The sequence below is a fragment of the Ranitomeya imitator genome, chromosome 2 (assembly GCF_032444005.1).
Source record: "Ranitomeya imitator isolate aRanImi1 chromosome 2, aRanImi1.pri, whole genome shotgun sequence".
NCBI lineage: Eukaryota > Metazoa > Chordata > Amphibia > Anura > Dendrobatidae > Ranitomeya > Ranitomeya imitator.
In genome coordinates, this window is record NC_091283.1 from 470,902,948 (window position 1) to 470,916,996 (window position 14,049).

A 14,049-nucleotide genomic window follows, 5' to 3' on the forward strand; every position below is an offset into this window, starting at 1 on the left:
TTTTGGACAGCCAATTATTTTATTCTTTAAAAAAAAAAAAAAAAACCACTGCCAGAGATGTCTGGCAGTTGCTCACTCAGAGAACACAAAAGGACTCGGCAGAGAGAGCACTCCTGTGCACAAAAAGAGTTGGAGAAGATAGCTGTCAACTGAACAGTCCTCTGACAGTTCTATCTAAAGTGTGTGGGACTTTGGGATGTGCTGGCTACCTCGGTGGAAATTAAAAATAAACGCATAGCTTTTTATGTATGGTAATAAAATGAGAAAAAATAAAAAAACATTGCATTGTTAGGTATGAAACTTGTTCTTTATTGTCATATTATATTTTGTATTATTTGTGAGCCTGGTCATGTGAACTTCTTTTTTTTGTATTGTTATTCTTTTTGTATATTTTGTATTGTGTGACAGATATTGTATTATTCTCTTTTTAATTCTTTTGGATGTTACAATATTGCATTTCATTATTTATTTATTTTGTAGTCATTCACTATTAAGACTATGATCCAAAAAGTCTTCTTCAGTGTCACTGAAGTGTCACATACACACACGGCATGAAAAATTCCCAATCAGCCAGCAGATCTATTTTAAGTCCCCCTCCTTTTCTTAGCAGGCCGCCCCTGTTCTCCACTAGTTCTGCACTGCTCTGAGAAGTAGCCATTGAGCAGAGCAGCGATTGGGGTTTATTTTTGGAACAGCTGGGATGCAATAGCCTTGTTAGGTCTGTTCTAACTTTCACTCATCTGCAGCCCTCACACACTGGGAGCCGGGGACTCTGCCCTGCTCCTGCCTGGGCAGAAAGAGGGAGTCTTGCCGCCAAAGGGAGGGGGGTTCATATCCAGGACCACCGGGATGATATCATGATCAATAAGTGCCAAATAATGCAAGGATATGGACGGACTGCTGGGCAATTTAACCCTTTCCAAACTTTGATACAACTCGGCCTGAAGATATCCAATCAGATTCCCCATCTCTACACCGTGAGAACTAGCACAGGATTCCCAGCAGCTATCCCATACAAGCTTTATTATAAGGCTTCGTAACACCCCTCCGAATCCTGTGCTCTGTTAATGAGAGTTTTTAATCTCATGTCGTCCACGGTGATAAATTATTCAAATTTGCGTTAATTTAATTCTTCATTTAGAAAAAAAATTTCTAATTTTATTTTTTTTATTTTTGGGCACAGAAGGCACAGAAGGCACTATGAGTGGCGGTCGGTTTGATTTTGATGATGGAGGAGCTTACTGCGGCGGGTGGGAAGGTGGGAAAGCCCATGGTCATGGTATCTGCACAGGTCCAAAAGGCCAGGGCGAATACTCTGGATCTTGGAATTATGGATTCGAGGTGGTAGGGATCTATACCTGGCCCAGTGGTAATACCTACGAAGGATACTGGTCTCAAGGAAAAAGACATGGCTTAGGTATTGAAACCAAAGGACACTGGGTATACAAGGGTGAATGGACTCATGGATTTAAAGGAAGGTATGGAGTCCGTCAGAGTATGACCAGTGGAGCCAAATATGAAGGAACATGGCAGAGTGGACTACAAGATGGATATGGTACTGAAACATATGCAGATGGAGGTAAGTGATTAAAGATGAATAATCTGTAATTAGGGAGGGAGCTGGATTACAGATTTAAGAAGGACATCCCATGAAATGTATATTCTAGTTATCCCGATATAAGTATTAAATGTAATATATTCCCTAATGTGTAGTAAGTGACTAAGCAAATGTGGAGCACTGTGTCTGGTCCTGTGTTCAGTGAGGATACTGTTATGTCTGTGAGTCTTGTTCTATTAGGAGTTTTCCCCATGTTTAAACTGTTACAAAATTTCTTCTGTTATTTTGTCCAACACGTTTATAATGGTGATGGCCCATACTAATCCTATAGAGAAGGGTGGGATGGATAGCTGCGAGACCACAAACGCCACTATTTGAGGGGTAATAATGAGTGAATAGGTAAAATCCAACTTGTTCAATTTTTCTTTGTTCGAGGGTCAGGTAGCCTCCATAGATATCAGATGGTCAGCAAGTCCCAAATATATTTATCTGTGAGATGTTCCAAAGTCTACTGACTATTGTGAGCTCCAAGAGACAACACAACCTCCATACTAAAGGTAGACGTGCACTAATGGCCATTGTTCTTTTGGCCAACCGTTCATTCAGCCATCAACCACCTAATTACTTCCTTCTGAAGGCTGCAGAAGTTGGATAATTGCTCTCAACTTATTCGTTCAGAATAAAAATTTATGCTGAAGAAAGTGTCCTAAGCGTTCCACTTAGACCTCTGCCACCAAAAGTACTTATGCTGCATTACAAAAATGGAAGAAACATGGGAAATGAGTGATCCCCCCAAAAAAAAATTAGCAATCCAATTTGGTAATGTTTCTTTGTTTCATTACAGTTAGGTCCATATATATTTGGACAGAGACAACATTTTTCTAATTTTGGTTATAGGCATTACCACAATGAATTTTAAACAAAACAATTCAGATGCAGTTGAAGTTCAGACTTTCAGCTTTCATTTGAGGGTATCCACATTAAAATTGGATGAAGGGTTTAGGAGTTTCAGCTCCTTAACATGTGCCACCCTGTTTTTAAAGGGACCAAAAGTAATTGGACAATTGACCCCAAGGCTATTTCATGGACAGGTGTGGGCAATCCCTTCGTTATGTAATTCTCAATTAAACAGATAAAAGGCCTGGAGTTGATTTGAGGTGTGGTGCTTGCATTTGGAAGGTTTTGCTGTGAAGTAAACATGCGGTCAAAGGAGCTCTCCATGCAGGTGAAACAAGCCATCCTTAAGCTGTGAAAACAGAAAAAACCCATCTGAGAAATTGTAGATTTTGCCACTCCTAATATTGTAGCAAATTGGTACATCGTGAGAAAGAAAGAAAGCACTGGTGAACTCATCAATGCAAAAAGACCTGGGCGCCCACGGAAAACAACAGTGGTGGATGATCGCTGAATAATCTCCATGGTGAAGAGAAACCCCTTCACAACAGCCAACCAAGTGACCAACACTCTCCAGGAGGTAGGCGCATCAATATCCAAATCTACCATAAAGAGGAGACTGCATGAAAGTAAATACAGAGGGTTCACTGCACGGTGTAAGCCACTCATAAGAATCAAGAATAAAAAGGCTAGACTGGACTATGCTAAAAACATCTAAAAAAGTCAGCAAAGTTCTGGAAGAACTTTCTTTGGACAGATGAAACCAAGATCAACCTCTACCAGAATGATGGAAAGAGAATAGTATGGCAAAGGCGTGGTACAGCTCATGATCCAAAGCATACCACATCATCTGTAAAACACGGCGGTGGCTTGGGCATGCATGGCTGCCAGTGGCACTGGGTCACTAGTGTTTATTGATGATGTGACACAGGACAGAAGCAGCCGAATGAATTCTGAGGTATTCAGAGACATACTGTGTGCTCAGATCCAGCCAAATGCAGCAAAACTGATTGGTCGTCGTTTCATACTACAGATGGACAATGACCCAAAACATAAAGCCAAAACAACCCACGAGTTTATTAAAGCAAAGAAGTGGAATATTCTTGAATGGCCAAGTCAGTCACCTGATCTCAACCCAATTGAGCATGCATTTCACTTGTTAAAGACTAAACTTCAGACAGAAAGGCCCACAAACAAACAGCAACTGAAAACCACTGCAGGGAAGGCCTGGCAGAGCATCAAAAAGGAGGAAACACAGCGTCTGGTGATGTTCAAGACTTCAGGCAGTCATTGCCAACAAAGGGTTTTCAACCAAGTACTAAAAATGAACATTTTATTTAAAATTATTGAATCTGTCCAATTACTTTTGGTCCCTTTAAAAACAGGGTGGCACATGTTAAGGAGCTGAAACTTCTAAACCCTTCATCCAATTTTAATGTGGATACCCTCAAATGAAAGCTGAAAGTCTGAACTTCAACTGCATCTGAATTGTTTTGTTTAAAATTAATTGTGGTAATGTCTATAAATAAAATTAGAAAAATGTTGTCTCTGTCCAAATATATATGGACCTAACTGTATATCACGAAATGGCCATCCAAACTTTATATTTTTAGCTAAATATCTATGAGCACATGGTCATTCATACTTGTCAAACACTTCGCATGTAAGCCGACAGTGGTTATAGTGGGCAATGGATGGACAAACAACTTCACTTTGCCAATTGGCATCAGCCTTGGGAATATTCAATTGTTTACGGATATTTCCCACAAATCACTCGAAGTTCACTAAACTTTAAAACCTTACTGTGTAGACACATATAAGACAATAACCTTTATAATAAGTATATTGCACATTGCATGGAATCTAGATTTACACATCAGCTTTAAGAGCACACTGAGATATCATACTTGTCATATGGGGCTCCTAATAAATTGTGCTCCGTGGCTTAATTTTTTGGCTATCCAAACATAAAACTATTTATAACTTATACTTTCCATGAGGTTCTATTAGGCAAAGCTTTAGGGGGCTGTCCGGTGGAACTAAGTCTGGTGATAACTTATTGATCAGTGGAGGTTCGACTACTGGGATCGTCACGGATCAGGATAATGGGGCACTTCTATTCTCATTAGAATAGAGCTGTAGTGCTCATGCTCAACTATCTAATTATTCCCTATGGTCCTGCTGAGTACTGCATTAGGGTTTTTTTTGGCAGCCCCATAATGAATGAAGCTGCATTGCTCGTGCTCAATCACCTAATTCATACCATATGGGCCTGCCGAGCACTGTATTAGTTTTTATGACAGCCCATAGAGAATGAATGAAGCGGAGGTCAGGCATCCAACCTGCTGTTTCATTTTATAAAATTACCCCTTTGGAGATATAAATTCCTAGTTCTTCTGATCGGTGTGGGTCTCAGCGGACGATCCCCGACGATACATAAGTTATCACCTATCCTGCAGTTAGATAATATTCAGTGTGCAACCTTTGTAACTCTACTGGGTTGTAGTATACAATCTATATTGTATGTCTTGAGTAGCAGTATTTGACCAAGTAATTTTGTGTGAAGTTTGTATACCTCCCACCTGTAACTGTGTTGTTTGCATGGAGTGGAAGAGTTGCCAAGCAAAGCACCTGGTGGCAATCAATGCCCGTAGACCAGCCATCTCATTCCTGTGGCTCTGCAGTTGTTCTGAAAAATGACCACTGGCAACAAGTTACAATTGGGAGTTTTGCAGCAGCTGGAGAACAAAGATTAGAGACCCTTGAACTAGACTACGTTTTAAACATTTTAGTCCACTCACCAAAGTTAACAGCATCTAAAACAAATGGTTCTTTACCGTAAAAATTACCAAAGTTCATTGATTACCCTCCTTGGACTGAGCATGTGCATTAGAATTAGGTTGTTGAAACTAAGTGTGCTCAGAGTTTTTATCCAGTTGAAGTCCTTGGAGTTGAGCTCTACAAGCAGAAGACGTGCAATTTTCTCCAAGTAGCGGTCACTGCTTGTGTGCTGGTAGACCCAACAGACTGGATGGAAATTGATTAGTACATTGTGGGTATACCAATCTATTATCTCGAATAGGCCACAAGAGACCATAAATATTTTAAAGATACAGTTAGGTCCATATATATTTGGACAGAGACAACATTTTTCTAATTTTGGTTATAGACATTACCACAATGAATTTTAAACAAAACAATTCAGATGCAGTTGAAGTTCAGACTTTCAGCTTTCATTTGAGGGTATCCACATTAAAATTGGATGAAGGGTTTAGGAGTTTCAGCTCCTTAACATGTGCCACCCTGTTTTTAAAGGGACCAAAAGTAATTGGACAGATTCAAAAATTTTAAATAAAATGTTCATTTTTAGTATAGTACTTGGTTGAAAACCCTTTGTTGGCAATGACTGCCTGAAGTGTCGAACTCATGGACATCACCAGATCCTGTGTTTCCTCCTTTTTGAAGCTCTGCCAGGCCTTCACTGCGGTGGTTTTCAGTTGCTGTTTGTTTGTGGGCCTTTCTGTCTGAAGTTTAGTCTTTAACAAGTGAAATGCAAATCTCAATTGGGTTGAGATCAGGTGACTGACTTGGCCATTCAAGAATATTCCACATCTTTGCTTTAATAAACTCCTTGGTTGCTTTGGCTTTATGTTTTGGGTCATTGTCCATCTGTAGTATGAAACAACAACCAATCAGTTTGGCTGCATTTGGCTGGATCTGAACACACAGTATGGCTCTGAGTACCTCAGAATTCATTTGGCTGCTTGTGTCCTGTGTCACATCATCAATAAATACTAGTGACCCAGTGCCACTGGCTGCCATGCACGCCCAAGCCATCACACTGCCTACGCCGTGTTTTACAGATGATGTGCTATGCTTTGGATCATGAGCTGTACCACGCCTTCGCCATACTTTTCTCTTTCCATCATTCTGGTAGAGGTTGATGTTGGTTTCATCTGTCCAAAGAATGTTCTTCCAGAAATGTGCTGGCTTTTTTAGATGTTTTTTTAGCAAAGTCCAGTCTAACCTTTTTATTCTTGATGCTTATGAGTGGCTTGCACCGTGCAGTGAACCCTCTGTATTTACTTTCATGCAGTCTTCTCTTTATGGTAGATTTGGATATTGATACGCCGACCTCCTGGAGAGTGTTGTTCACTTGGTTGGCTGTTGTGAAGGGGTTTCTCTTCACTATGGAGATTATTCTGTGATCATCCCCCACTGTTGTCTTCCGTGGGCGCCCAGGTCTTTTTGCATTGATGAGTTCACCAGTGCTTTCTTTCTTTCTCAGGATGTACCAAACTGTAGATTTTGCCACTCCTAATATTGCAGCAATTTCTCGGATGGGTTTTTTCTGTTTTCGCAGCTTAAGGATGGCTTGTTTCACCTGCATGGAGAGCTCCCTTGACCGCATGTTTATTTCACAGTAAAACCTTCCAAATGCAAGCACCACACCTCAAATCAACTCCAGGCCTGTTATCTGATTGAGAATGACATAACGAAGGGATTGCCAACACATGTCCATGAAATAGCCTTGGAGTCAATTGTCCAATAACTTTTGGTCCCTTTAAAAACAGGGTGGCACATGTTAAGGAGCTGAAACTCCTAAACCCTTCATCCAATTTTAATGTGGATACCCTCAAATGAAAGCTGAAAGTCTGAACTTCAACTGCATCTGAATTGTTTTGTTTAAAATTCATTGTGGTAATGTCTATAACCAAAATTAGAAAAATGTTGTCTCTGTCCAAATATATATGGACCTAACTGTAAATTTAACTGATTTGGAAAGTATTGTTCAAAGAAGGCAAAGTTAATATGAACTGGTCCTTGCGCTTAGTTACATTAGGACCTTTGAGACTTATTTGCTCTGAAAAAAAGGTAATCATGATAGCAAACTAGTTGTACAGGAGATTAAATGGCAGATGTCTCACCTCAGTTATTATTTGTAAGATAATCATTCCACCTTAGACTCACTAACATTTGACCAGTTATACATCGTGTTCTCTCCATCATCTGAATATCTTCTCACTGAGACAAGGTTATTATGGAGATCCATGGGCGCTAATGCCTACTAGTTCCTACAATGAAGAGGGTACATTCAGACAGCTGTGTCTGCGAGAGCAACTGACTGCGATCATTCTGAAATGGGGCATACTATTACTACCTCTAGAAATTGGGAACAAGGGAAGGGTTTCAGACTCAAGATTATTAGGGGTCTTGGCCCTCAGACTCCTACTTTATGCAGGTCCACATCAGGCACATTCTGTAGTATTGCTGAATACTAATGGTAACTTTCTGGAGTTAAACTGCTTTACTTGCGACTAAATGTTTTTATGCCAATGACTGGTCTGATCATATTTCAACACATGCAGGTGCCAAACAAAATGCCACTAGTAATTGGCAATACAGTCTTTCAAACAGGTATTGAATCCTATAATATGTCTAAGGACATGGAGTCAACCTACTAGCCAGATGTGTAATTTGAAGCTCTCAGGCACAGATGCAAAATCTATTACAGCCTCCTCCCCAGACTGTTGAAATGTCATATTCTCTTACGTAGTAGAGGGGCCACAGAGTTACCTCAAGCATCAGGGCCTGGGTGAGACTCCAACCTCAACACCCCAAAAAAACCTACACCCATGCTTCCAAAAGTTCAGTTCATTTTCAACAATGTGCCCCCATTGCTCCACCATCTATAGAGGGGAGTTGTCCTCTTGAATACTTTTCTCACAGCATATGTAGGTGCAGGACTCTTACAGAGCTACAGGTTAGAGACCCCAATATACAGATAATTCAATAATGAATGACAAATGTGAATATGACCTCTTCTTCTTATAAATAGGAGATAATTCACCCTGAGCTTTACAATCAGTCAACAGAAATATCAGATCACTGCTCAAACTATTCAGGGGATCAGTTGACCTGAAATGAGCTGGTTCAGCGTTATACAGTGGGGGTCCAGTAAGATATTATTTCTACTGCTATGTGCTACAGTATGGGGTGTGGGAATATGATATGTCTGGAGTACTGAGCATAGTTCTGACACTTTATATTTATAATTTGTGTAATGTTAAGTATATGGAGAGCACCATCTAATAAATATGGTCATCTACAACTTCTGTTTCTTGGATGCCTTCACGCCAGTGAAGTATGTTGGTGTCTGTTGGACTTCTGACTAGAACTAAATTTAGGACAATGGTCCTTATGTGCGTTAGAAAAATTCTGTACAATTGTGGTCGGGCCATCGCTGAGGAATAAGTGGTGCGTTATTTTTTAAGAAAGGCTGCTTGAATAATACATAGGCGTAATGAAGGAGGGATTGTTCTCCAAGCTTCTACGAATTGGCAGGGCTTCAACAATGGTCAGTGGAGCCATTTCATAGAGCTGGTCCCATAACCATACTTCATATACGAGCTGTGAATAGCTCATTGTGTACTAATGCATGCCAGTGTTACCGGAGATATGAGAGAATTATTATTATTAATTGTAACGGTAACTGTTATTATTCAGTTGTCATCTGAAAATTCAGTATACACTGCTTCTACAATACTACTATACCAGATACTATCCTACCATTAGTACCACCATCACTAGAGTTACCATTTCTACTAAACTACTATTATTGATACAATACCTCCAGTACTACTTCCAACACCAACAATAATAAACTACTACCACCACCTTCGTTACAACTATATTACTACTATTACTGCTATCACCAATACTACTATATTATTACTGCTTCTAATAGGATAATACCATTGCTATTTCCAGTTTCCCTACTGCTACCACTACTACATTATCATTACACTAGTACTACTGCTCTTATTACTACACTACCACTACTACTATCACCAATGCTACTTCTATACTACTACAGCTCCTAATACTATTACTACCACTACCACCACCATTATTATTTTTACAACCCCACCATTAGCATTCTACTCCTACAATGCTACTTCCAAAACCACTACCATAATTATTACTACCAATAATAATAATAATATCATCACCACCACCACTACTGCTACTATGCTACTACTCTTACACTACTATCACTTCTAATATTATAGTACCACTACCATTACTACTGCAGAACCTGGCACAACCATGCAGATGAAAGCAGCAGAGTCTTGTACGTTAGTTAATGGGAGGTAGCATGCCCTTTGTGGACTGTGGGGGGTGTCACACTAACTTGGTCCCTTACAGATGATATATACATTGATAGCTTATCCTAGGAGAAGCTATAAAAGTGCAATCATTGTAAATGTTTTTAAGCAAAAAAAGTACATATACATCTTTGATTTTGTGCCGAAAAATGAGAAAGCAGTGAATGGATTTTCCTGAATACATTGATGGGTCATAACAGTGTGATCTAGGGTCTTAATATCTGAAAGGTGAACTCCTGTTTATATGGCTGCATGTGGTACTGCAGCTCTGTCCAGTGCAATGAGCTGTGACTGATCTAGTACTGGACACAGTCATGTGAGTGATAAAGTACTGTGTCTTGAGGGTCATCCCTTCATTCATGGGGGGCTAGATTATACATTCATAGTTTAACCCAATTAAGTCTTGCAAAGTTCTGTCGCCTTTTATACATAAAAAGCTAAATGCAAGCTCATGTTCTATACTAATCTGGCTTTTAATAGGCTGAAGGAACACAGAACCCCAAAGGTGGACAACCTTTTTAATAAGTTTACTTTAGATATCTCAATGGAAAAAGAGATTAAGATTGTTTTCTTTCTTTTATCTTCTTGTCTTCAGGAACCTACCAGGGTCAGTTTGGAAATGGTATCAGAGAGGGCTATGGTGTACGTCAGAGTGTCCCATATGGCATGGCTGCAGTTGTTCGAAATCCTTTACGCACCTCCCTGACTTCCCTTCGCAGTGAACACAGCAATGGAACATTGGCCCAGCACGATGCTATGTCGACTACTCCAGATAATATAGTGTCTCCAACCATCACGAGAGGTGGCTTCGCTCTTTCACTTTATGCAGACGCTGAAGCCCTCAAGGCGCAAAAGACAGGTTTTTTCAGAAGAGGTTCCTTGCTAGGTAAGCTAAGAAAATCTGATTCTAAGACATCACTTTCATCTCAAAGAAGTAAACTGAGTTTTTTGAAGAGTGTTAGTGGTATGAGCTCTGGAGCTAGTGATGTCACGTCTACTGTAAGTTTTGGAGATGGGACTGAACCAGAAGAATTTCCACCAGTTGAGGCCGACATTGATGCCACCACCACTGAAAACTACATGGGTGAATGGAAGAAAGACAAGAGATCTGGCTTTGGAATCAGCGAGCGCTCCAGCGGGCTGAAGTATGAGGGAGAATGGTTGGACAACCTGAGGCACGGCTATGGTTGTACCACCTTTCCAGATGGCACAAAAGAGGAAGGAAAGTATAGGAATAATGTTTTCATTAAAGGAATGAAGAAGAGAGTGATCCCCCTAAAAAGTGCGAAGATCAGGCAGAAAGTAGACAGAAGTATAGAAGGAGCACAGAGAGCTGCTGCCATATCTCGACAGAAATCAGAGATTGCTGCATCCAGGTAAGATGATACAGAAAAATATAACTTTTTGTTCATTTATGCTTTGGGAACAGAATGCTATAATGGATATTTAAATTGTAACTTTACATAAATATGTTCTCCCCCATACATTGGTTTTCCTGTTTGACTATTAATTGAGCATTGTTGAGTTTCAACATCCTTGAGGTCCACCAATCTTCAGCGCCATCATACTTGAGATTTACAATGTTCACCATGTGCTTGTCATAGTGTCACCTTGGTTATTAGCATTTCTAATTAGTAATATGGTCATTTTTTAGAACAGTCACAGTAAATACATAATTAAATGACCCCTTGTAGGCGGTGGCATGCTGGAGTTCTTAGAGTCCACCAAAAGAGATGATACTTAAACTCCATCCTCCAAACTACATCCAACCCTTAGGCTGTTATTACTTTGCGTTTTACCCTATGGTCAGTTGTTTCATCAGGACTTACGTCTGAAGCTCTGGAAAACTGGATATGGATGTTTGCACTGAAGAGGCCATTGACTGTAATGGTACAGACTGAGTCACTATGTGCTCTATTGGACATCATCTTCGGCTGTATCCGCCTATTTCATGTGGGCTCCAAGATATAGTCAACATAATGTCAGACAGAGCACACAGTAACTCCGTCTGCATCACTACAGCCAATGGCCCCATCAGCACATCCACAAGAATCCTGTTTTCCAAAGCTTCGGATATAAGCCCTGATGGAGCCACTGACTATAGGTCTAGTTCACTGCCTTAATTGCATCATAATCTTTTCACTTTCATTGTACATACAGGGCACATCCGTAGTAAGATCTAATAGGGTTTTTAGCAAACAAACCCCAGTGTTAATTAATGGACTCCAAAGTCACCTACAAATAGAGTTGTCTTCTGCTTGACATTTGAGCAAACTATTGTATTAGAGCCTGGGGCCACCATCTCTCAGACACTCTAGGGCTAATTTCATATAGTGCTAAAAAACCCATCAGTTTATTCTTGAAGTGATGGATGAAACCAGAGTACGTAAAGGACCCTATTAAACATTGGAAAGAACTATTTTGCACTTTGGTTGAATTCAAACTTAACCTAACCACTGGGCCACTATAAAATGTGTACTTAGTGCTCAGAAGAAATATTGAAGGCAAAAATCAGCCAAGCCCAATATTGGTTTTGTATTTAGTGAAACAAGGAGTACTACAAATACAGGGGAGCTTTGCTACTTTTGTTCATTGTGCGCTATAGGCTGCCATCAAACATGGCAACATCTATGAGAAATCTGTAAGTTCTCAGAGGAATACGCCAATATTTTCTCCTTCGTCTCATTGGGGGACACAGGACTGTGGGTATATGCTACTGCCACCAGGAGGCTGACACTAAGTAGATAAAAAAAAATTAGCTCCTCCTCCGACATATACACCCTGACACTGGCCGAGACAGCTCCAGTTTATGCTTAGTGTCCATAGGAGGCACATCTCTGGGTTCTTTCCCAGATCCTTTTCCTTTAAAACCATGAAGATGAGACAGGGGCAACGGACCCTTTTGAAGGGGTCCTGTCTCCCCAAACCTACAACGGGCGAGCACGTGGAGTGTCGCCTCCACGTATCCTCTCCCGCGACGTGGGAACACTTGCTGGACTTCTATATGTCCACCGTAAGGTACCGAAACTCTAGGCGGTACAGTCACACATTGTCTGTCTGTGCAGCCTCCACTTCATCACCAATGCACTGACAGCGGTGATTATGAGAGGCAGATGGTCCCTCTCCTCACCTGCTGAAGGGGTGACGGAGTTAGGGTGCCTGCACCGTCTTATACATAAGCCCCCCCTCTGACCTTGGTTTTGGCGGTGGTGGGCTGGAGGGCTCCGACAGCGCTACGGTTTATTTTGTCTGCCAGGATGGCGTGGTTTCGTTCTGCAGCAGTGGCGCTGCTGGAAACTATATCCCAGGTACTTCCCTGGGGACCGACTAATCAAGTCCCCGGCTCTTGACATGTTAGGCTGTGGGCAAAAGTGACATATGGTAAGGGGGCACCACGAAGTAAATACTGAACTGGGATCCAACCCTGACCTTAGTAAACAATTATGTAGAAAACAAAAAAGAAAAAGCAAAGGCCATACAAGGGGATCACCAGACAGCAAGGAAATGTGAAACAAACACAGCTATTATTGAGGTATAACACAGGACAAAAACATTAAAAACATCTAAAAACCATAGAAAAACAATAGCCTTAAATAAGGCATGTGCCTGTATACAAATGCAGGGGGAACAAAAAAGGTACAACAGATATAAATAATCCTCAGACTCCTATATGGACAGCATATTAGCTAATAGATTTGCCACATAAAGAAACACAAATAAATCAAATAAGTAACATATACACCATAGGAGACATGAGGTACATGGATATACACAGTGAAAACCACTTAGGGAAAGGCCGATGTTAAAGCCTGAACTGCTAGGAACCAAAAATATGGCGCCACAGATAATAGCATTCAGATATATATAAAAGGGGCATGCGGCTCCATGTGTCCTAATATCCCTACTCCTTAAAAGTGATGCACATCAAAAAGTAGTACTTAAATAGACTAGTTTAGAGTACGGCGCAAGTCATGGACACCCACACACAAACCTTCCCAAGTGGTATACTGCAAATCAAACTATATGTCCTAGTCCTGGAACATACCAAGACAGGCACATAGTGTAGTGCTCAAAAAGAGCAAAGTACCAAAACACCCAACATGCGTACCAAAGTTCCCCCAGAACCATATGGGCATAATAACCCGAAGTAAATAACAGGCACAGAGACAAGCGAGTACCCTACGCGTGTCGCCACTACGGTGGCTTCATCAGGGGTATAGTTTTCGCTCCCTCCACCCGTGTATAAATACCTTAAAGTTGTAATGTAAAAACCAGCACAGCTGTGTTCGCTCTCCTGAGCAGGGCGGAGAGCAATCAGACCAGTGGGATGTAGTGATCTCTACTGCGCACACTCCGAAGTGCTAGGACCGGAACTACCCGGTGCCTAGCAACAGAGTATACATAATACGCCCGTATAGGCATAGAGGC

General features: G+C 40.9%; 1 protein-coding gene across 1 annotated transcript in view; it reads left to right on the plus strand.

Annotated features, from left to right (window-relative positions):
* Positions 1 to 613: 613 nt before the first annotated feature.
* The window catches only part of JPH2 (junctophilin 2), a 135,234-nt gene continuing 121,798 nt past the window's right edge, over positions 614 to 14,049 (plus strand). Inside the window, exons 1-2 of the mRNA XM_069751261.1 lie at positions 614 to 1,579; positions 10,217 to 10,997. Of these exons, the coding sequence (XP_069607362.1) occupies positions 1,201 to 1,579; positions 10,217 to 10,997 (1,160 nt within the window). The 5' untranslated portion in view covers positions 614 to 1,200. The remainder of the gene's footprint in view (positions 1,580 to 10,216; positions 10,998 to 14,049) is intronic.